This window comes from Dreissena polymorpha, chromosome 5 (genome assembly GCF_020536995.1).
Source record: "Dreissena polymorpha isolate Duluth1 chromosome 5, UMN_Dpol_1.0, whole genome shotgun sequence".
NCBI classification, from domain to species: Eukaryota; Metazoa; Mollusca; class Bivalvia; order Myida; family Dreissenidae; genus Dreissena; species Dreissena polymorpha.
In genome coordinates this window covers 123,041,066-123,066,325 of record NC_068359.1, presented here as the reverse complement: position 1 = coordinate 123,066,325, position 25,260 = coordinate 123,041,066, and the positions used below count along the sequence as shown (strand labels likewise).

The 25,260-nt window shown below is 34.5% G+C and overlaps 1 protein-coding gene across 1 annotated transcript in view; it reads left to right on the top strand.

The window, feature by feature from the left end:
• The window catches only part of LOC127831602 (phospholipid-transporting ATPase ABCA1-like), a 102,774-nt gene that overhangs the window by 24,216 nt on the left and 53,298 nt on the right, over nucleotides 1-25,260 (top strand). The window contains 10 exon segments of the mRNA XM_052356580.1: nucleotides 6,318-6,417; nucleotides 9,504-9,645; nucleotides 11,207-11,340; nucleotides 11,640-11,758; nucleotides 12,654-12,950; nucleotides 14,030-14,110; nucleotides 15,695-15,926; nucleotides 17,692-17,799; nucleotides 18,728-18,870; nucleotides 19,695-19,811. Coding sequence (XP_052212540.1) covers nucleotides 6,318-6,417; nucleotides 9,504-9,645; nucleotides 11,207-11,340; nucleotides 11,640-11,758; nucleotides 12,654-12,950; nucleotides 14,030-14,110; nucleotides 15,695-15,926; nucleotides 17,692-17,799; nucleotides 18,728-18,870; nucleotides 19,695-19,811 — 1,473 coding nt within the window.

Here is a 25,260-nt window from a genome sequence, read left to right as displayed (position 1 = left end):
AAAATGTTGTTAAGTTTTGTGTTTAGGTCCACTTTTTTCGTTAAGTATCAAAGCTATTGCTTCATAATTGCAACATTTACTAACTATCGTAAGGGGACTGTGCAGGCAAAGTTATGTAACTCTGACTGGCATTTTGACGGAATTATCGGCCCTTTATACTTGAAAATTTGGTTAATTTTTGTGTTTTGGTCCACTTTACCCTTAAAGTATCATAGATATTGCTTTCATACTTGGAACACTCGCAAACTATCATAAGGGGACAGTAAAGGACAAGTTGCATAACTCTGGTTGTCATTTTGACGGAATTATGCCCCTTTTTTGACTTAGTAACTTTGAATATATGGTTACATTTTGCGTTTCGATCCACTTTACTTCTAAAGTATCAAGGCTATTGCTTTTAAACTTCAAATACTTTCATGCTATCATGAGGGTACTGTACCTGGCAAGTTGAATTTTACCTTTACCTTTGAATGACCTTGACTCTCAATGTCAAATTATTAAATTTTGCTAAAATTGCCATAACTTCTTTAGTTATGATTAGATTCGATTGATACTTTGACAAAACAACTCTCTTACCTGACATAGCACAATTGACTCCACCCAAACCATCCCCCTAGCCCCCCCGAATCCCCCCTCAATCCCCCCATTATTTTATTTTTTTTAAATTAAAGATCATCTATTAAATGACCACCACACCCTCACACTATACCCGCCCCACCCCCCGTCCCAAAAAAATAATTTTTATGCCCCCGGCAGGGTGGCATATAGCAGTTGAACTGTCCGTCAGTATGTCAGTCAGTCTGTCTGTCCGTCTGAAAAAAACTTTAACATTTGCCATAACTTTGTCACTTTTTAAGATAGCAACTTGATATTTGGCATGCATGTGTATCTCATGGAGCTGCACATTTTGAGTGGTGAAAGGTCAAGGTCAAGTTCATCCTTCAAGGTCAAATGTCAAATTTATGGTGTATGTTCTTACGAAAACTTTAACATTGGCTATAACTTTTTCAATATTGAAGATAGCAACTTGATATTTGGCATGCATGTGTATCTCATAGAGCTGAACATTTTGAGTGGTGAAAGGTGAAGGTCATCCTCCAAGGTCAAATGTCAAATATATGGCGTCTGTCTGTCCCAAACTTTAACATTGGCCATAACTTTTTTAATATTTAAGATATTGACTTGATATTTGGCATGCATGTGTATCTCATGAAGCTGCACATTTTCAGTGGTGGAAGTTCAAGGTCAAGGTCATCCTTCAAGATCATCCTTCAAGGTCAAAAAATAAATTTTAAAAATTCAAAGCGGCGTTCTCATGAAGCTGCACATTTTGAGTGGTGGAAGTTCAAGGTCATCCTTCAAGGTCAAAGTCATCCTTCAAGGTCAAAGGTCAAAAAACAAACAAAAAATTTCAAAGCCGCGTTATCATGAAGCTGCACATTTTGAGTGGTGGAAGTTCAAGGTCAAGGTCATTCTTCAAGGTCAAGGTCATCCTTCAAGGTCAAAGTTCAAAAAAGAAAAGAAATTCAAAGCATTATCATAAAGCTGCACATTTTGAGTGGTGTAGGTTCAAGCAAAAGGTCATCCTTCAAGTTCAAGGTCATCCTTCAAGGTCAAAGGTCAAACAAACAATTTAAAAAATCAAAGCGGTGTTATCATGAAGCTTCACATTTCGGGTGTTGGAAGTTCAAGGTCAAGGTCATCCTTCAAGGTAAAAATAAATAAATTCAAAGTGGTGTTCTCAAGTTGCTGCACATTTTGAGTGGTGGAAGTTCAAGGTTATCCTTCAAGGTCATCCTTCAAGGTCAAAGGTAAAAAAATAAAAATTCAAAGCGGCGTTCTCATGAAGCTGCAAATTTTGAGTGGTGGAAGGTCAAGGTCATTCTTCAAGGTCAAGGTCATCCTTCAAGGTCAAAGGTAAAAAAATAATAATTTCAAAGCGGCGTTATCATGAAGCTGCACATTTTGAGTGGTGGAAGTTCAAGGTCAAGGTCATCCTTCAAGTTCAAGGTCATCCTTTAAGGTCAAAGGTCAAACAAATAATATTTCAAAGCAGCGTTCTCATAAAGCTGCACATTTTGAGTGGTGGAAGTTGAAGGTCAAGGTCATCCTTCAAGGTCAAAGGTAAAAAAATACAAATAAAATAATCAAAGCGGCGCAATAGGGGGCATTGTGTTTCTGACAAATACATCTCTTGTTTTTTTCAAACATGGTTAAAAAACACAAATATTTATTTTTATTATTTTATTTTTGAAATACCGTCCACCATCCCACCCTAGAATCCCCCCCCACAAAAAAAATTTGGGGGGGGGGCATTTTTTTGGCATTTTGGGAAGATAATGTAATAAATGACCACCACACCCCTACACTATACACCCTTCTCCACTACACCCCTCCCTCCTTTATGATTGAAATTGAGATAGGTTACTACACCTTTAAAAAGCAAAATAGATGATCGGTCTGCACCCGCAAGGCGGTGCTCTTGTTCACTATTGAATTGAGCTGAAAAGAATAATCAAGTCAAAAGAATTAGTTAAAATGTGGTTATTCACCAATTATTTGCAGCTCTTCTTTCTACCAGTTGTTTATAAAATTATATTTTATATTCGATATTTTACGTGACTCGCCCAGTCCTGTAAGCCGAAATGATCTGTAAAACAAAATAGTGTCTTTGTGTCGTCTGAACGAATCTATACACTAAAACTAAATTTAGGTTCACATCGTACATGCATGATCAGTTGTCAAACGAAAGTACTGTTGATATTCAACATTGATGTTGTTATTAACCGGTTAACCGAAACGCCTTAAGTAGTTAACATGATTAAGAGTATGTAAAAAATGTCATACGGCTCGAACCCTCTGTAGAAACAAAAGTAATTTCAAATTTGAAATCGCTTGCGTTGATAATATGCCACTTTCGTAATAAAATGTATTATACAATTTATTTTAATAATTTTGTAAATGTATGCTATACATTTTACTTATTTTCCTGCGTAAATGCATTTGAGTAAAAAATTAAAGAATTACACACTGTTCATTTTTACTTGTTATTTACTTATTTTTGGGCGGGCCGCTAATATTACGTTTGCATCATATCGCTCACAAAAACGGTGTGTTTTTTTGTTCATTCGGTTTTAATTTTTGAAACTCAAATTGGCTTAATATATAAATGTGTTTTTCCCCTTTTAATTCGACGTAAAGTGGGTCATATGTGTTCAACGAATCCGCATCTCTTCTTATTCGATAATTGCATATTTTGTTGTTTGCATTTTAGTGTTTGTAGCCGATGTAGTATCGTTTGATTTTCATCATACAATTAAAAATGTGGGTAAAATAAAGGACACGAATGCAAATTAAATTAATTTTGAACGGAATGTAAGTTGAATATTTAATAAAATCAGTATATTTATTTAATAGCGAAGTAACTAAGTTATGATCTCAATTACTGATGGTTACGTATGTTTGTTTACGTACCATAGCGCGCAAATTTTAAGCAATTACACAAATACTAAATTTAACGGCTTAATTTTTTAATATTTGTTAGTGATGTTTAATTATTTAATTAGTTAATAATTTGCTTTCTTAAATAAAATGTGCATCGGACGGTAATGGTGGAATCGTTGAACGTAAATTATCATAATGATATTAATATTTGATACACAAACACGACGTTAACTCGTCAAGATTTTAACTACGAATGCAAATCTTGATAAAATTGTTACTTATAAACACGGTATTTTCGCTAGCAATCAGTGTTGGATATTTGCTAACAAAACTTAATAAAAAGCCGTCCAATGTATCACGAGTTTCATAAAAAGTGTCAATTACATCTTCGCTAATAGCTCCCTCACACCGCAGTTCGCTAGTTAAATTTTAGCGAGTCAAAAAAGAACAATGGTGTCAGTTATCTTAAAGTACCCCTAGTTGTTATCACAAAGGTATTGATTAATTGCTTTATTACTTTGATTGTTGACACGTTATTTATAACCATCAATTATGCGGCATGTTCTTCTAACTAGTTGCCAGCGCAAGTTGGCAGTATGTCACGCGAAAAAAAGTAAAATTGTACGAATTATTCCATGAAAAAAAACATAATGAAATAATTTTCCAGGTTAACCTTTGCCCGAAAATGTAACCGGTTAACTGGTCGTTTTGGTAGGTTAACCGGTTAACCTCTTGCATTCCTAATTCAAATGCATTATTTTTCTCTTTCCGGAATATTGTTTTAGTTTGTTGATGCTGCATTAAAAATATAAGTGTTTATGAAGTGAAAACACTAAAAATAAACAACGGTTGCGATAGACACATTTAAACTGTAAGATGCCCATAATATCACTTTCATATTTAATTCATAACACATATCACACAACAATAAATGTTCCCTTAAATTTCCAAATGAGAATAATAGTTTGTAATCCGAAACATGCTTCCGATTTTTAATGTTTACACGACGTTAACAAATGCTTCCAATATACAGTCATCGTAATATATTTCGGTTAAAAGTTTCTTTGGTACTTTTAAACACAATTTTTTCGTGAATAATTTGATATTTCCTCAAAATTAATTTCAGTTGAAACACGCCGTATCTTTATCATTATCGTATTTTAGTAGAGTAATTATTGAAACAGTTAATGTACTGTATACTGATTAAAGAGAACATCTGGACGGAACTGGATTAAGTGTTTGGCGTTATGAAAACAAGCAAAGCTTGTATATACTGACCTATTGTGTAGACTGCTGTCTGTGGTGTTTTGACAAAAGGGATTAACATGTGTGAATGTCACTCTGCCGATTTGGTCCATAATTGACCACTCGCCAGCTGTCAATCAAACTCACGAAATAATCAATAAGATTTCGTTTATTACGATCACATGGTACGACAAACAAAGACTCTGGGAGTAATGGATAAAGCGTTTTATGAAAACACAACTTAGTGGGCGGAGCGATCTCTTATTTGGCAACTGGTCAATGATAATTACATGTAATACATTGTTTTGAATGCCATTATTTTATAAACACATGTACTTGTAAAGAATGTAATTTTATTTGAAAATCAGGAAGTCAAACAAAGTTAAATTGATCGTTATATCGTTAAACACGGAGCTTCCTCCGCGTTGCCCAACGCTGAGGGCCGCCTCCTTGGCTTATCAATTTGCGGATTGTTAACCTCATGCAAACTCAGCATATCCCGGGACGTTCTTAATCTCCCTCCGTGGGCGTGTCTGCGGAGTAGCGAGGAACATGGGGAAAAACGCGTGGACTGTACTGTTCTTTGACAAAACAACTCTTACCTTACATACTACAATAGACTTCACCCAAACCATCCTCCATGCCCCCCACCAAAATCCCCCCCCCCCCCCCCCCCTGCCCTCCTAAAAAAAAGTAAATTTTATTTTTCATTTATTTTTTATTTTTGAAAGATCATCTTATAAATGAACACACCCTCACACTATTCCCCCCCCCCCCCCTAAAACAAGGTTAAAAAACAAAAATATTTATTTTTATTATTTTATTTTTGAAAGACCATCCAACTATCCCACCCAAGAATCCCCCCCCCCCCCCAAATTTTGTTTTTATATATTTTTTGCATTTTTAATTCTTATTTTTGGAAGATAATGTAATAAATTACCACACATCCACACTACCGGGTATACACCCCTCTCCACCCCACCACTCCATCTTATTTGATTGAAGTATTGAGATAGGTCCCTTCACCTTTTAAAGGAAAAATAGATGAGCGGTCTGCACCCGCAAGGCAGTGCTCTTGTTATATAATTTTAATTCTATTTCTTTAGGTTTCTCAACAAAAAAATTGAATACTCAAACAAATAATCACAATTTGAGAAAGCCTTTTGTGGGGAAATTTTAATTTTTAATGTTGTTTAATTATGAAAAAAATATTTAAATACTTCTCCTGTGCAATTATAATTTAAGTCCAAATTATATTGTGTGATATGTATATGGATTTTCTAAGCATCCACAGATTGGTGCCATTATATTGGTTTTTTAGCTGATCTCTGGGAAAATGGACTAAATGCATTTCCCAGATAAGCCTGCACAGGCCACTCAGGTTAATCAGGGACGACACTTTCATCTTTTTTGTTTAAAGGCAGTTTCTTCTAAACGAAAATCCTGTTTGGGCGGAAAGTGTCATCCCTGATTAGCAGGTATGTATTGCACAGGCTAATCTGTGATGACACTGCGCTTTTGCATTTAGACCCGTTTTCGCAGAACTTTTGATCTTTACATTCAGTAAACATAAGAATTGTTCAACCATTTCAGTGTTATGTGTTATGGAATGTTTCTTTTTATTTCAGTTACGACTTGCTGCCGAGATAATATTTCCCCTGGCACTGTTCCTAATTCTTGTGATAGTGAGGACGACCAAGCCGGACCTTAAAGTGAAGCATGCAGAATGTAAGATTATTAGCATCAATTCTCTCTCTGGGAAAACAGGACACTATACACTTTTAATGTTTTGTGTGTGTGTGTTAAGGGAATTTAGGCTAAAAGTATCATCCCTGATTAGCCTGTGGTATGAAAATTTTAGGCACATGCAAAAACAAATGTTAAGCCCAGAGTGAGGCCCATTTATTATTTCAATGGCATCTACTGTTGCTGGTGGCACATAGAGATTGTTCCGTTCGTCTTTTTGTCCGTCCATGGTTACAAGGTTTACCCAAAATGACAGGTTTCATTTAAATTAAATTATGCTTTGTACAAAATTGTGATACTTGCAAAGAAGTTTTCTTTCAAAGGGGCCTTGTCACAGATTTTGGCATGTTTTGAAGTTTGTCATTAAATGCTTGACATTGGTTAATGTAAACAAAGGATCTAAAACGCTCCAGTAAAAAATCAAGATTAGAATTTAAAAAATAAAAAAAGTAACCCTCAGCAGGGCTCCAACCACTGACTGCTGGAGTCATGGGGTAAAAAGTCTACCACTTAGACCACTCTGCCATCTGTCCTCACACAATGAAGGATGTATTTTATACTTTATATAAGCAATCCTCATAGTTTCACAAAATATAACGACAACAGCAGAACTCTCCACATTATTAAATTGTTTCGTGTTGCAACGCTTTATAATTTTCAGATGTTTAAATCGTCAAAAGATGCATATAATGGCCATTTTAGAGCATGATAAATGTTCAGTATTACTGTTTCCTCACAAATAACTATAACGAAAGTTTGCACATCTGAAACAAATTTGTTCAATTTTGTCAATTTACTTAAATGTGAAAAGGCCCCTTTAACACTATCAATACACCCTCACCGCCATTACCTTATTTTGACCTAACATTGACCTTTTTGCCTTGGACTAATTCAGCAGGTACAAATTCTTAGTTAAACAAAAATAATGCATTTTGTCTTACATCAATTTTATTATCTAAAAATCTTTGATACATGAAGTGATGTTATGCATGAACACTCTAAACAAAGCCACATTATCTGACCTCATTTTTACTGAGGCATTGACTTTATTTTGGACTTAATCATACATGGTCAAATTTCTTTGTTAACCCAAATGACTGTCCTTTTAACATCAAAACTAGTTACAAAAATACTTTGATACTTCCATCAAACACTCAGCCGACTCGAATCATCTGACCTAATTTTGACCTTGAAAATTGACCTTTTCTTTGGAATACAAGGTCAAACTTCTTGGTTAAACCAAATGACTGTTTTCAATACTACTGATATGCGCTGCCTATCAGGACAATGACAATGAACTTTTAAACCAAACACTAACTTTTAACATGATCTTTTAACTGTTACCTTTTAATCTGTTGTGCAGCTGTATAATTCCTTTTTATTCACCTGAGCATCTACACAGGGCATATGACAGCCAAAACATATAATATATGCATTACGGCCTGTATTATTCACGACCATTTTACACATAAACAATATTCTGGTTGTACGCCTGTGGATTATTTTTATTTCGTTTCCGAATAACTTGTCCGAATTTGAGTGCTGTCACCTGCCTCGTGATTTTCACTGTTGTTGTATTTGTAATTTAATCTCATCTTTAGTACTATGTAAAACATTATTATGTATATTACATTACTGCTGAGTAATAATGACCACAGTAACATGTTAACAGTTATTTTACGATAAAACTTAACTTGTCCATGAGACGCCGGTTCATTGTCAGCCATTTGTCGCAGTGCTTTATGGTCGGATGAGTCATCTCTTTTAAAATAGCTTTCTTCACGATGTCTTATTTTAGATCAACAGTAATGTTTACATGTTCTAGTATTTGACCCTTTTGTATTCGTCGTTCAAAGAGACATATCGACTCTGATTATTTTCAATTCTTGAAGCCATTTTCTCAAGTGCTAGACGTTGCTTAGTGAGCGTTCTAATTCCGACCAGTTGGTCGCCCCGATTCGGCCATTTTTGAGGCGCCCATGGCCAACTGGCCCGCTCAATGACCAGTTATGGCCTTAAATAACCTTGTTTGGCCACATTTGCCCATACGCTAGTATAAAAGGACGACCAATTTTTGGTCATCAGCTCAGTTCCATCACGAAAACTTAGAGGCAGGTCCTTTTATAAAATTAACAGCAAAAGCTTTATATTCACTTATATTTATTTGAAAGAGCTCATTTAACATCATACATAAAGTACTTACCTGTGGCATTTCATTACGACATTTGGAAGCATTTATTGTCATTTGATGTACTTAAAATTGGTGCCATTATCGATTGTGAAAGACTCATAAATTAAATAAGTAAACTTGTAACACTTCAAATAATTAACTGTAGGAAATCTAATGCTCAGATGAAAATATACCAACTGCCTTTATAAGAATATATAAACAGGTACTAATGTAATGATTTTTGAGTTGCATACAGAATTGATTATTTTGTTCAACGTGCGACAATAAAAGTTAATAGCTTTTCGAACAGTGTTGTTTGCATTTCTCATATGTTTAAAAGTGCAGCATGGACGGCTGAAAAGTCAGTGTATTACTCGTACGTACACAAGCGTTCACAGGTGGAACGTAACACTACTTTCTGAAAAGCTTTGATACATTCATTAAACACTCGTCACACTCACATAGCCTGACTTTATTTTGACCTTGACCTAATTGGACTAAGTTTGATTAAAATGTGCCAATTAATCTATACTAACAAAGCTTCCACTGGGGCATTAGCATCTAGTATATAGTTATACATAGTTAAGTTGCCACTTGCCTGTATGTTTTTTGCAGCATTATGCTTCTTAGTACTAAATTCCCCAGTGGTAGCCCATACAAATATGCCCATGAAGGGCCTGGGCTAAAATCCTTTTTAAAGCACATTTTGTATTACCTTTTTTAATATCATTATTTTGTAAGATCATTAAAAATATTTTATTTGCTTGTCAAAATATTTTATGGCATTTTTCAAACATTCAAAAGTGGGTCTTTTTAATGAGATTATTATTACTTTACCTGATAAGCCTGCAGTGCATTCAACAATTTCTTGAACACATATGCCATAACACTCTTGCAGGCCACTTTGATGGGAAGGCTATGCCTTCTGCCGGCATACTTCCATTCCTGCAATCATTGGTCTGTACATTCGACAACGAGTGTCAAAATTCATCCACCCCCAATGAGCGTCCAAACATTGCGAACCCTTTCCAGAACACAGAGTAAGTCTTATAAGTTGTTTCTTAGATGGAAATGTTAATGTACCTTCATCAAGAGTTAAGTTATCAATTTGACCTGTTAAATATTTTACATTATTTTTCAGTGTATGCCTATACAGCTGGACTTAAAGTTTTTGAGACAAATCTCTTTTGAATTCTTACTTCTGCATAAATATGGATTCCAGTCTGTCTGATATTTATCAGACAAATCTGTGTTTATTTCTCTCATCTACATTACTACATATTCCAGTGTGAAATTTTTGTATCATACAAATCTTTGTGAATTTCTCAAAGTCCAATAATTGCCATGAAGTAATGGGTATGGTGTCCGCCTAGCAACCAGGAGTTCTCTGGTTCATTCCCCACTGCAGGAGTATTCTTAAGATCTCCCAAAAAGACAAAAAATCCTTGCTCTACCCAGGAAATGCATTAACCCTTTGCATGCTGGGAAATTTGTCGTCTGCTAAAATGTTGTCTGCTAAATTTCTAAAATTAGCATTTTCTTTCCACTATAGTAGTGGGGGACATATTGTTTTTGCCCTGTCTGTTGGTTGGTTGGTCTGTTGGTTGGTTTGTTGGTCTGTTGGTTGGTTTGCACCAACTTTAACATTTTGCAATAACTTTTGCTATATTGAAGATAGCAACTTCATATTTGGCATGCATGTGTATCTCATGAAGCTGCACATTTTGAGTGGTGCAAGGTCAAGGTCATCCTTCAAGGTCAGAGGTCAAATATATGTGGCCAAAATCGCTCATTTTATGAATACTTTTGCAATATTGAAGATAGCAACTTGATATTTGGCATGCATGTGTATCTCATAGAGCTGCATATTTTGAGTGGTGAAAGGTCAAGGTCATCCTTCAAGGTCAGAGGTCAAATATATGTGGCCAAAATCGCTTATTTTTATAAATATTTTAGCAATATTGAAGATAGCAACTTGATATTTGGCATGCATGTGTATCTCATGGAGCTGCAGATTTTGAGTGGTGAAAGGTCAAGGTCATCCTTCAAGGTAAGAGGTCAAATATATGTGGCCCAAATCGCTTATTTTATGAATACTTTTGCAATTTTGAAGATAGCAACTTGATATTTGGCATGCATGTGTATCTCATGGAGCTGCACATTTTTAGTGGTGAAAGGTCAAGGTCAAGGTCATCCTTCAAGGTCAAATATATGGGTCAAAATTGCTCATGTAATGTCACTTCGGCAATATTGAAGCTAGCAATTTTATATTTGAAATGCTATGTATCTCAAGGAGCTGCACATTTTGAGTGGTGAAGGGTCAAGGTCAAGGTCATCCTTCAATGTCAAACGTCATATAGGGGGACATTGTGTTTCACAAACACATTTTGTTTTCAAAGAATACTATCAGAATAGCAAACAGTTTGGATCTTGATGAGACACCACGTTCTGTGGCGTCTCATCTGGATCCAAACTGTTTGCAAAGGCCTTTAAAATTCGGTTCCACGCTGAAAGGGTTAAACATACTGATTTCAGTCTGGCAAAGGTTTAATCATACAAATCTTTTTGAATTTCTCACATCTCCATGACCACTGATTTCAGTCTGACAGAGGCACTGAATGCCCTGGAGGCCATCTTGGAGAACAACGTGGACACACTGCTCATTGACGACCTCGTGAAAGAGTTCACGCTATATGGGGAACTTGTGCGAATTGTGCAGAGTGGACAGGCTAACGGTAGATACAACAATTCAGTTTTGAAAAATACATTTGAGTCTCCCGCTTGGAAAATGGGTTTAATTCATGTATGTAAATTGTTTTCCCAGATTAGCCTGTGCAATCTTTATGTGATCTCAATTTTGAAGATTGTCAACTCACAAATAATTAAAGCAGATTGTCAGTCATAATTTTGAATCACATTTATTTCAGTAGATAATTATTTGGTATGTGAATGTGTGTGGAAAGAATGCTTTACAATCCCAGGAAAGGTGATGTGTTTTGATAGTTATACGAACATATTTTATTTTATTTGCAAGGTTCGCTGACTGTTGGGAAATACCTGATTGACGTTCAGAATCTAACGCAGTCTCTTGAGAGTCAGGGTCTATCAACCAACACAACCAACTGGTTGATAGCTGCTGTCAGCAACCGCACGGTACATTGATGGTTTTATTTTCATAAAGCACCATTTGGAATAGTTTGTCATACACAGGTATTTTTAACATTAAAACGTTAAAGCAATTAATTAATATATTCTTACTATTAAGTATTTTGCAATATTGGTTAACAGAGATGATTGGTTTCAGATAGAAATATTTTATCAGAGCTTGTATTCACAAGCATATTCTTAGACTTAACAATACAGAATAGTCTTAGACTGAATAAAAAATACCTAATTGTTTGAATATATACAGGCTGAAAATGATGCTTATATCATTAACATATTGTCCTTAACAAAGAATTATACATTTAAAGGTGTTAAATGCAATGCTACATTTTTCTTTCAAGTACTTGAAGTAGATAGCATTCTTAAGAATAATCTTTATTCTAAGATTTTGAATTTGGGCCATTAAATTATCTTCTAAAGATTACCCACTGGAGTCTGCCTCCAGTATGGTTCCACACGTTCAGGTTTATTTTCATGTTTTTTTACTGTTTCTTTAGAAACAAGCTTAACTTACTGTGATAGAAATAAGAAGTATTAAATGACTGTTGTTTTATACAACTTGTAAGAAATAAAGGTCATAAAAAATTCAGCAATACGCAAACCATACCATTTAGAGCAGAAAACTCTGGGTGTGAAAGCTAAAGCCAAAAGAAATGTTTAAAAGGAAAGAAAGTTAGAATAGCTTCTTTTGAAATGGTACACATTTAATGGTAGATTGGTAAAGGTTGATTAAGTATATAATTCTTCTAATAATTTGGAATAGAAAATTTAACCATAATGCACAAAAATGTTTCATATCTTTTGCTTTGCACTTTTTGTGTATTATTAATATACTTAAAAAATAAAATCCGATTTTAAAATATATTTATATTATTCATTTCAGATTTTAGACCAGGGGTTGAACACAATAGACATCCTTCTTATTGTGGACTCATTTCTTGAAAACGTACCGGGTTCCATTGTATCAGGCAGCACTTTTGATCAAACTCTGAATGCCGCCATTGACAACGTGCGGACGAACATTTGCGACGAGGATCGACTGGATGAAATCCTTCACTTCCCCAACAAGACTGTGTCAGACTGGGTCCACGATGAGTTGTGTAATCTGACTGTGACGCAGTTCCAAAACGTCTTTGAAACATTTCTAGAAGATTTCAATACTACTGGATTTCTTGAATCTGTAAGTAGTGTAGTACTGTAAAAATGAATACTGGCTATGCATATTGTAAAATCATTATTATTATTTGTAAGACATACATTTTTGTTGATTTCGTGCATTGACCAAATACATTGGAAAATGACCGAAGCAAATTCCACTTTTTTTCCCAAAATAAAAAATCAACAAATTTACGTGTCCGTGAAAAATTCATTTTTTTCATTTTATTCCAACAAATATAAATACAGAATTTGGATGTTTTCATAGCTTATAATAGGTCCTTAAGTTTGTTTGCACAGGAGCCTGTCTTTGACGATATCTCAATTGTAAAAAGCCTTTTTAAACAAGTAACAGTTTCCCATGTATGAAAAATAATAAATTACTTGCTAACTAGGCTATAGATTTAATTTAATCTATGCCAATTAGAATATATCTGTTGGTTACAAGATAGAAATCGTCTTTTTTGCGCTTTAAAACTTAAAAATAATCGCGTTTGTCAAAATGGACGTATTCGTATAGAAATCCTTCTTTTGGTTTTAAAAGCCGTACCGTTTGAAAAATAATAAATAACTTGCTAATAAGGCTATAGATTTAATGACAATTTTGCACACTTTCAAATTGAATCTATATGTATTGATTAACATGTATTTTATTTCAAGGTCAGAGGCAAAGTGTGTGGCTTTAAACAAACCAGTATTATCAATTTATGTATTTTCTAGTGATAGGTAATAATCTTAGTATAAAAACCCAGCCTATTATAAAATGTGATATATTATATAAAAATTGATGAGAAATGAACATTGTTTGGCATGAATCTCGATACATTTAGATGAATTGTACAATAGTAATTGTACTTTGAACTTTCATTTGATTTCAGGGGAGGATGAACTGTATTCTTTATCATGACATTAAGTTGAAGAAAAAGGAAAAATCCATTCAATCAAAATGTTATAAATCAAAAGCATGAAGATATACAGGATCATGAATTGTTGTGCTACGATCACTGTTCATTTCTATTACATCGATCAATTGAAAACTATCATAGAAAAATTATGGAATTTCGTTTCAAAAGTTCTGTATGAGCATTTGTCTGTTCTTTTCAGTTGAGTGACTTTGTTCAACAGAACACAGGTCGGGATATACGGCAGGAGCTAATTGGGGAGGTCCTTGAACTGTATCTTGCGGTAGGTATTTGCCACCTTTGTTTTCTTAACCCTTTACCACTTAGATACATATTTTGACGTGTTTGTAGTCCCTTAGAAAGTTACATTTAATGAAATACCTTTCTTACTAGATTCAAGTTTCAAAGGCTTCATTTCCGACCCTTACATACTGATGAGCAGCAAACAGCATAAAACCTAGACAGACTGTGAGTTACTCACAGGCTGTTCTGGTTTTATGCTGTTTGCACATAGCCATTTTTTACTTTGCCTCTGAGTGGGAAAGGGTTAAATCATTCCTGCTCAGAAGCAAAGTGAAAATGGCTAAATGAAACCAGCATAAAGTCAAGAACCCGCAGGCTCTTCAGGTTTATGCTGTTTGCTCAACATCAGAGTCTTAGATTTTGAAATAAAGCCTGTAAAACTTGAATCTAGTAAGAAAGGTCATACATTTAATTTGATTGTCTAAGGGATTAGAAACTTTTTAAAATGTGTATCTGAGAAATCAAGAGTTAACAATGTGATTTGATTGGGGGTATGCTCAGTCATTTTAGAAACATACCTATTTGAAATAGACATAAAAATATGTATACTGTCATCACTTTTTCCGTGTGGGCCAATACAAATTTATATAGCCAATGAGTGAATATGTTACTGTATATTAACTTATAAACAAAAAGGGGGCCTTACATTTTCTAGGGGCTGGGGGGTGGGCATTTATTACATGTCAAAAAAGGCATTATTTTATTTATGTATCACCATTAAACAATTATAATAATTTGATTGTGTAGCTCATTATTCAATTATTCACCATAGGCATGTATTTGCATTGCCTGTTTAAGCAAACCAAAATTATTATGCCCCCTTCGAAGAAGGAGTATATTGTTTTGCTGGATGTTTGTCTGTCTGTCTCGCAGTTGGTCTTTCTGGCGGAAGACCAGTTTGTTTCCAATCAATTACATGTGAATGGATTGACCGATTGCCTTTATACTTCCCATGTGCATCGGCCTTGGACTGTAGATGACATCTATTGAAATTGGGGTCACTAGATCAAAGATCAAGTCATTGTCACAATGAGTGGGAAAATTGTTTCCGATCAGTGACTCGTCAACACATTTTTGACCGATTGAATTGACACTACACATGTGCATTGCCTTGGACAGTATATGACCACTATTGAATTGGGGTCACTAGGTCAAAGGTCAAGTCACTGTGAAAATCGTTTCTAATCAATAACTCGTCAAGGATTTTACTGATTGACTTGATACTTCTCATGTGTATTGGCCTTGGAAAGTAGATGACCCCTATTGAAATTGGGGTGACTGGTTCAAAGGTCAAGGTCACTGTGACACAAAATATCCTGTGTCAAGGCCTGTTAGGGGTGGGGGGCATAAGTCTCCGACCACGGAGCTCTTGTTAATTTGTCTTGGAATTTGTGTTTCTTGTTTAAAAGGGTTTTTATTTCTGAATATACGATTTTGATGAATGACTGAGTAAGCCCTGATGAACACCATGCTTAACAATATTGTTTAGTGTTGCATTCATTGTTGGGCAGAATTATTTTAAGTCATGCTTCATGATGACTAAATTACATAATTAAATTTTCAGTTGAGGGGAAACACTTCTTGGCAGCAACCATTCTATGCCTTGTACAATGTGGCCATGGATATTCGCAACCAGACGGCCAATATGGCCCTGAACACCACGATGAGCTCTGCCTACGAACTTCTCGGGACATTTGTGTGTGGGAGAAACGGGTCACTATTCAGCGTGAATGCAAACGAGGCAAACAAGATGGATGTAAACAACAAAGTCCCTGTTAATCAAGACCTTACTCAAAGTAAACACTTTTGTTGATGGGATTTACGTTTGTAATTTTGAATATTTTTTGGTTATATTCTGTAAAAAAAAAAAGATGCTATTGCGTCAAGAACATTTGCACAATATAATAGGGATGAACTTGCAATATGATTCAGATTTTCCATTATGTATTTTGCTGCTGTTTGACTTCATTTTGAACAAACACTAAACATTGGTTTCACTGGCCTAAATAAAGTTATCGCCACTTTTTCACGACGTCGGTTAATCTGCCCTTATAATTTATTATGATCATTTATAAAACCTTGCAACTAAATTAATGCCATTGACTATATTATTACTTGTATTACTATGAATTTCAAGAAGTAACTTCATTAGCCTTAATACCCTTTATTTTTATATAAATAACTTTGTTCCATATAATAAAAAACACAGGTGACCAAAATAATCAAATAACGTTAGCATAACTGTTACACTAGACTGCATAAATATTTCAGATGTATTAATTTATACATAGAACCAAAAAACTGAAGAAATGGATTGTTAGAGATATATATTTTATAAAACTTTATTTCAACCCATTAACCAAAGTAAGAATTGTTGACAGTTTCATATGGTCGCCAACATATATGACAATATGAAAATAACATTTACATGCAGAGCACTAAATCCTCCTTCCAAACAAGATCTGTATTTGTTGAAATAACACAGTTCTTTTCTTATTCATGTTAAATTTCATCATGATTGAGGACAGATGGTGTTTGAAAGTTCAGAAATTAAATCCAAAAAAAGTATTTTGTTTTACCATGCTGTAGATTAAACACATTTTAAAATCAAATTAAATCACATTTCTGCATTAAAAATATATTTGAGTTTTAAATTTTCGTAGTTATTTTGAATTAAAAATTACTTTTGTTGCAAAAAGTTAATTCCCAAAGAATTCAGAAGATTTAAAATAAATAATGCTGATTTTGTTTTCATGATTAAAAGATTAGTGCAGACTACACTTTTAGTGTCAGGAATGAAATTCGCCACTTTGAAAATGTTGTCGCCACTTTTGAAAATCTGTCTCACTTTGGGACAGTGGCGATCGGCAGCAAAACCCCTGACTAAAAATTATTCTCTTTACCATGACAAGCAGACACCAGCATTTAAGCAAATTTTTTCTAACGATGTTTCACAACATTGCCTATTGCAGATAAAAACTTTATTAGCCACATGCAGGAATAGATAATATAAATGATGGGACTGAATACCCTGAAATTTATATAATAATGCAACTGAATATCTTGAAATTAACATAATGATGATACTTAATAGCCTGAAATTAATATAATGATTAAACTGGATATCTTAAAATAAATATATAATGATGAGCTTGAATGTAGTGAAATTAATAAAAACTTAATGGGACTGAATAATATGCTGAAATAAATATAATGACAAACTGAATATCCTGAAATTAATATAAGAATGGTACTGACTATCCTGTAATTAATATAATGATGGACTGATTATCCTAAAATTATAATACAAATGTTTATAATATCATAGAATTAATATAATAAAATGATGGAAGAAATTATCTTGAAATTCATATATGATGGCACTATATATCTGGAAATTCATATTATTATGGGACTAAATGTAAAGAAATATTCAAATATTTGTTATCTGGCAAATATTATAATATTCGCTATTCAGTCCCATTAATATAGAATACCAATGACATGAATACCAATCATTCTAATTCAGGTGTTTCAAAGGTATTTGTGCATGTTTTTTAGCCACCACAGCACCAACAACAGCGACAACATCACCAGCCTTCTTGCCAGCAAACAAAAACGGCAGCGATCTGGAGTATCTGAAGGACAGGGCCTGTGTACGGGAAACATGTATGTGGAAAACTTCTTAAATGCAATTGGAATGTAACATGTAGAGCATCGTTTTTGGAAAACTGGGCTAAATGCATGTGCGTAAAGTGTGGTCCCAGATAAGCCCATGAAGTCAACACAACACAGGGAATACACTTTCCAGCTGGACTGGATTTTTGTTTTGAACAGACTTACTTCAAACAAACAAAATTGTAAAAGTAGAAAGTGTCGTCCCTGGTAAGCCTGTGGGTATTGCACAGGGTAACCTGGGACAACAAGTTTCGTCGTTACACACACTTGCATTAAGCCTTGTTTACCCAGAGCCAAGCTTATGTATGTAAATGATTCCTTATTCATTTCCGGTACTAAAATCAACAGCTGCTTTATCTACTTTTTATTCCTTGGGATCTAATGATCGGGGGTATATTGTTTTTGGCTTGTCTGTCTGTTATTGTATGTGTGTGTCCTTCTGTCCAAAAACTTTAACCTTGGTCATAACTTTTGCAATATTGAACATAGCAACTTGATATTTGGCATGCATGTGTATCTCATGGAGCTGCACATTTTAACTGGTGAAAGGTCAAGGTCAAAATCATTCTTCAAGGTCAAAGGGCGAATATATGGCTTCAAAGCGCAGTAGCGGGCATTGTGTTTCACAAACTCAGCTCTTGTTAAGGAATGATTAATGTGGAAGATATATTTGCATTCTCACCAGTTGAAAAGATTTAACAAAAGAACTAGTCATTTCATAAAATCTGTCATCATATTGAATACTGGCTGTGCAGAAAAAAAAAGCAAAAATACCTCTCTCAGAGGCTCTGCTTTTCAAAAAGTGCGTTTAAAAAATCCCCTTTCATTTAACTCATCAGGGTGAGTAAACTGCAACCAAAGTGGATATACTAATAATTGCACAGAGCGAGTAACATATATAATTTTGTTCTCCTTTTAGCTCCAAGATGCAAAGCGCTGTTCAGCTCACTGGAGAACAGTGGTACTCAGACTCGGTTTCTATGGCGACAGATCAAGCCATTTATTCGGGGCTGCATTCTCTACTACCCGCAGAACCCTGTTACAGACGACATCATCAATAATGTAGGTGCTATGACATCATCAATAATGTAGGTGCTATGGCATCATTTATAATGTAGCTTCTATGACATCATCAATAATGTAGATGCTATTACATCATCAATAATGTAGGTGCTACAACATCATCAATAATGTAGGTGCTATGACATCAATAATGTAGGTGCTATGACATAATCACTAATGAAGGTTGTTTGACATCATCAAATTACAATAATGTAGGTTCTATGACATCATCAATAATGTAGATGCCATGACATCATCACTTATGTAGGTTCTATGACATCATCAATAATGTAGTTGCTTCTGAAGGGGTCTTCAGGCCCCAAAAAATCAACAAATTTGCCTGTAAATTTAACAGAGTTAATTTAAGATGGCTCGTGGAAAACATATAAGATTATCAATATTGGTGCTGAAGAATTCTGCAGGCCCCCAAATAAGCAAGAAATTAGTCACCCTCTGAGAAATCAGCCTTAATTCATGTGCGTAAAGTGTGGTGCCAGATTAGCCTTTGCAGTCTGCACAGGCTAATCAGGGACAACACTTTCCACCTCAACTAGATTTTACCATAAGAATAGAATTCATTTAAACTTAAAATACCATAAAAGCAGAAAGTGTCGTCCCAGATTAGCCTGTGCGATCTGCACAAGCTAATCTGGGACTGCGCTGCTAAAATTCTGTCTTTCTTGTACCCAACCCTAAAGTTTGTAGCCACAACTTTTTACCCTGAATTTTCTATAAGTTAGATGTAGATAAACTGTTGGGTCTGAAAGTTTTCATGTTGACATAATAAACCATTTTTCCATTCAATGAGCCCGTTTTGATTTTAGACACAGCAGTTTTTCCGTGACCTTGAAAGTCTTCGAGACCTGGCAGACGCATGGGGGAACTACAGTCCCAGCGTTTACAAGTTCCTCAACAGCAGTGATTTCATGACTGGACTCAGGGTATTCATACTGTTGTCAAATATATTATCATAATCAGAAATGATTATCATAAACCTTAGCAATTTCTATTCATGGTTACACATACAAATTAATTACAATTAAGCAATGTTGTGTGAAAATCAGTTTTATGCCATAAGTGGTCAGTGTACTGTACCTCTAGAGCAGCCTGCTATTTGCCATGAAACCTTGCATGACTATAGTTAACAGCCTAGCTCCTGATAACTGCGCAAATGAGCAGGTTGGCCTTAACCCTTTACCACTCAGATACGTATTTTTACACATTTGTAGTCCCTTAGAAAGTTATATTTATGCCCCCCTTCGAAGAAGAGGGGGTATATTGCTTTGCTCATGTCGGTCGGTCTGTCGGTCCGTCCACCAGGTGGTTGTCAGACGATAACTCAAGAACGCTTGGGCCTAGGATCATGAAACTTCATTGGTACATTGATTATGACTCGCAGATGACCCCTATTGATTTTGAGGTCACTAGGTCATAGGTCAAGGTCACGGTGACCTGAAATAGTAAAATGGTTTTTGAATGATAACTCAAGAATGCATATGCCTAGGATCATGAAACTTCATGGGTAGATTGATCATGACTTGCAGATGACCCCTATTGATTTTGAGGTCACTAGGTCAAAGGTCAAGGTCACGGTGACCCGAAATAGTAAAATGGTTTCCGGTTGATAACTCAAGAACGCATACACCTAGGATCATGAAACTTCATGGGTAGATTGATCATGACTCGCAGATGACCCCTATTGATTTTGAGGTCACTAGGTCAAAGGTCAAGGTCACAGTGACCCGATATCATTGTGTCACACCGGTCTTACTGACCTGTGTGAATGCGCGCTAAGCATTGTGGGAAACGGACTTTTTTCCATCATGGCGTTGGTAAACATAATAAACACGGAAGTGAAAAATGGTAATTAATTATTATCAAAAACAGGCCCCATCAAACCGGGCCAGCTGTAATATATACATGGATGCAGTTTATGCTTCAAAAGGAGCCACTTTTCATGTCAGTCTATTGTTTGTAAGAATCACTAAACACGTAACTTAGACTAACTAAACACGTTGCAAGACTGTATCTTCGAAATAGTAAATAAATCAAAATCATTAATAAATATTTATAATTAAATACCTGCTGAAATTTGAGAACGTAAACGATTTAAAATAAACGCTGTGAACATTACAAGGAATCTTACATGTAGGCCTCATGTGTGAGAGGATTAATCAGGGATAAAATAAATGGAGTTCAAAGGATCTAACATTTTGAGGAGGACGTCATAGTATCTTGGACATTTGGCACTTTCATATATTTATTTAGTAGATACTGAAAATGCTGAATGTGCTAATTGCAACATCAAAGACGAGCAGGTGAGATTTTTACAGCTTTATTTTTCTTGACATAATGTTGTATGTTTTCCATTTAATTGATATGGCGCTCTAGTCTTATTTATAAGACGCGCAAAGAATTTAGAGATACTTTTTATATGGGCTAAATTCTTTGCTCCAAATATTACCCATATAAAAAGTAGCTTAATATTTAAGAACGTCAAAAATTTGGACTAATGGCGCTCAATTTTAGCTCGGCTGTTTTCGGGGAAAACCCTAGGTATTGTCATAGCTCGTCGTCAGATGTTGGCGTCGAGCTAAAATCTTTACGTCGGCTCTAAAATCAAAGTGCTTCCACCTATAACATTGAAACCTCACATGTATATGCACCGTGATGATTTCTACACACCACACCCATTTTGGGGTCACTCGGTCAAAGGTCAAGGTCACTAACCTCTAAAAATTCTTTTAATAAATTTCATTTATTCAAAACTGCACCGCAGCCTAGCTTGGCACCCATAATGTGGTGCTCTTGTTTATATATCATTTTAAAAATGTATTAATAACCAGAATAGTTCATGCATGTATAAATAAAAAGATACAGCCATGAACAGTGTGTTTTAATTTTTAATAAATATGCTTTGAATGCGTATATGCAAAACAATGAAGTCCATATATTGTTAACTGATTTTTAAAATGTTGAATGTCACACATTACGTACCAGTCCGTTTATGTACCGACACTTTATGTACCACTATCTGACACTTTATGTACCATAGTTATAATATAAAGAGATAACTAATTTAATATGAATGTGTGTTATTGATGAAATGTATTTTGTGTGATAGTATTTATGAATTTAGACTTATAGATCTATATTGGCCATAGATTTTATATTTTGTCAGATTGTCTAAGTGTCACTGAGTGTCTTAGTTTAATTTATTAGCCCAAGTACATGTAGTACTTAATAAATGATTTATTAGTCTAATCTGAAATTGAAGTAAATTATAAAAATTCATTTGTCTCTTATCTTATCCTGACTAAGGATTATAAAGTCTAAAATGTTTGTATTATATTGTATAATTGAAATGTGATACTTTGAAGAGAAGAGAGAATGATCTTAATGTTCAAACTGTAAAAAAAATCAAATTATTTCCTTCTTTAGACTTTAAGCATGTTTAGAGAATGACCTTAATTCATTAGGACTGCTATGAATGAATGGAAATAACACCTATATTTTATGTAGGTGGTACGTAAAGTTTCAAAGTGCCGGTAGTACATAAAAGGTCTGGTACATGTACATAAGGTGTTACACCCTAAAATGTTCATGGTATCAGTGTTTCAATAATGTAGTGTTTCTTATTATGTATTGCTTAGGTTGTTTTGTTTCAAACTTCAAATTTGCATTTATTTTAAAGCATTTTCATTCATTTTGTGTATTCCATGTTTTGTGTAATAAGGTGAATTATGTTGTACATGGCATCAAATATTAATTCATGGTCGCTATGGTGTAGAGAATGATGTCCGCTGGACGAGGGTTCGATCAATACTCTGGGAGTTCTCATTATCGTCTCCATGGACAACAAGTTCTGGTGTACCAAGTAGTAGTAGTAGTAGTAGTAGAAGTAGTAGTAGTAGTAGTAGTGGTGGTGGTGGTTGTGGTGGTGGTGGTGGTGGTAGTAGTAGTAGAAGTAGTAGTAGTAGTAGTAGTAGTAGTAGTAGTAGTAGTAGTAGTAGACTAGTAGTAGTAGAAGTAAGATCAGTAGTAGTAGTAGTAGTTGTTGTTCTTGTTGTAGTAGTAGATAATTAATTAATTAGTAGTAGTAGTAGTAGTAAGAGTTGTTATGGTTGTGTTTGTATTTGTATTGAATTCTGATAATACAACACAATGATGCTGCTGCTAACGATGATGATGATGAATATGATAATGCTGCTGCTGATTGTGATGATGATTATATGATGGGACTTTGGTATTATAAAATTTGTGAGGTTCAAACACAAAACCTGTTGGATAATAAAACTTCTCATTTTATGACAAAAGAGCTAGATTGTAGAGTAAAAAATAAGTATAAAATTCCCTAATAGGAAAGCTACCATTAAAGGACCATGACTTGTGGGCTTCAACAAAAGCAATTCATGAAACAGTTATATCTCTTTCAAATGCATTCAATATTGTATTGCTGTTCCAATTGATATGCTCAGAAATGCTTCTGGATGGGCATACACCAATAAGTACTTTCCTTCAGTTATTTCTTCTAAAGACACATTAACAACACTGTCGCCCTTAGCAGGAATTCCGGACGCCCGCCCTAAGATGTTCCCTCCCCAGACGTTTCCCCCATTTTAGTTTTAGTGCTTACATTACCCCCCCCCCCACCCCACAATAAATTTATAATGGTTTGGTTGAAGTATAATCTTGATTTATTATCAAAATGATTATTTTGCTTATGTAATCTTATGTAATAAACTTTTTATATGAAGCAGCTTGTTTGTTGTTTTCTTTGGATTAATCATTCATTATTTTTGTTAAACTGTTTAAGGAGTGCATGTAAATCATTAGAAAGACGTGCATGTTGGTGTACTAGAGGAATACTAGAGGAATACATGGGATATTCTCAAAATCTTACACATGTTGTTTTTAATATAATTAAATAGGATCAATTGATGAATTAATTCAGTTTGAGTCAACTTGGGCTGGGTTGTAAAACTATAGTTTTTTGTTGTTTTTAATCCAATTAAATAGGGTACTATGTAACTGTCAAAGAAAATATGCATTCATACGCATATAAGCTAAGTTTTGGATGTCACTGATATTTTCAATTTTACTAGTACCTAATTAAGACTTATTAAAACAGAATTGGACTTTCCTTGCAAAGTATTTATTATTAATAATATAATAAGCTAATGTAATCAAAACATATTGATATTTTAATAATTTAACTCAATTATATTAATAATATTTAAATTTGCCCAAAAAACTAGGGCAGGTAGATAGGAAGGATTTTTTTTTTGGAAAACCAGCAGTGTTGTCAGTGTAAAATATTTGTAAAGCTTCTTCAATTTCAGTTTTACATTTTATGACCTGCAACATATTCTATGCTACTTTATTTTTCTATGGTAAGTCATTAAAGTGTTATTTATTTTTCAACTATGTAATGTGCTTATCTCATATAATGAATTACTACCCCATTTAAAGATGACACCTAATCTAAATTCATTTATACAATAGTTATAATTGTTTTATTGTAACATACTATTCCACTAAAAAATGACCATCATAGAACATCAATGCTGTGCGTTTACTAAAATTTTCATTGATCTCAATTATTTAAAGAAAAAAATCTATCAGGCACTTATAAAAAAATATATAATTAGGGTGTCAAAATTTAACAAACTGAACAAGTCAATTTGAACTTCTCTTGCAATTCAAATGGAGCCACTTGAAATACCAAATTGTTCCCATACTAGTCGGCAATATAGCTATGACATTGTGTCTATTCATAACATGCATCAGATACACCTTCTGAAACTTTTTAAGCGGTTTTGAAAACGCTATTTCATTGCAAACTTACGTCAATAAAGGATACATGTTGTTATACAACCGAAAGTGAAAGTACAGTTTAAAAAAAAAATGAATAAAGAGCGAAATTGTTGAAAACTTACGAAAATTTTAATTGATACTTACATAAGACCGTAAGACTGAACAAAATTATACTTAAATTTTAAATCATAACATGAAAGTTTACTTATAAAGCAAATTCTTCATTCATCCGCGGACTTCTTTGTGTCGTAGTCATAAATGCCTCCAAATGGAGGTGCGTGATGCGTCTAAGTATAGAGGTGATAATAACGTAGTGACGTCACCATCTATGTATAGAATGGACCCGATATAGTAAAATGGTTTTCGGATGATAACTCAAGAACGCATACGCCTAGGATCATGAAACTTCATAGGTAGATTGATCATGACTTGCAGATGACCCCTATTGATTTTGAGGTCACAAGGTCAAAGGTCAAGGTCACGGTGACCCGAAATAGTAAAATGATTTTCGGATGATAACTCAAGAACGCTTTTGCCTAGGATCATGACACTTCATAGGTACATTGATCGTGA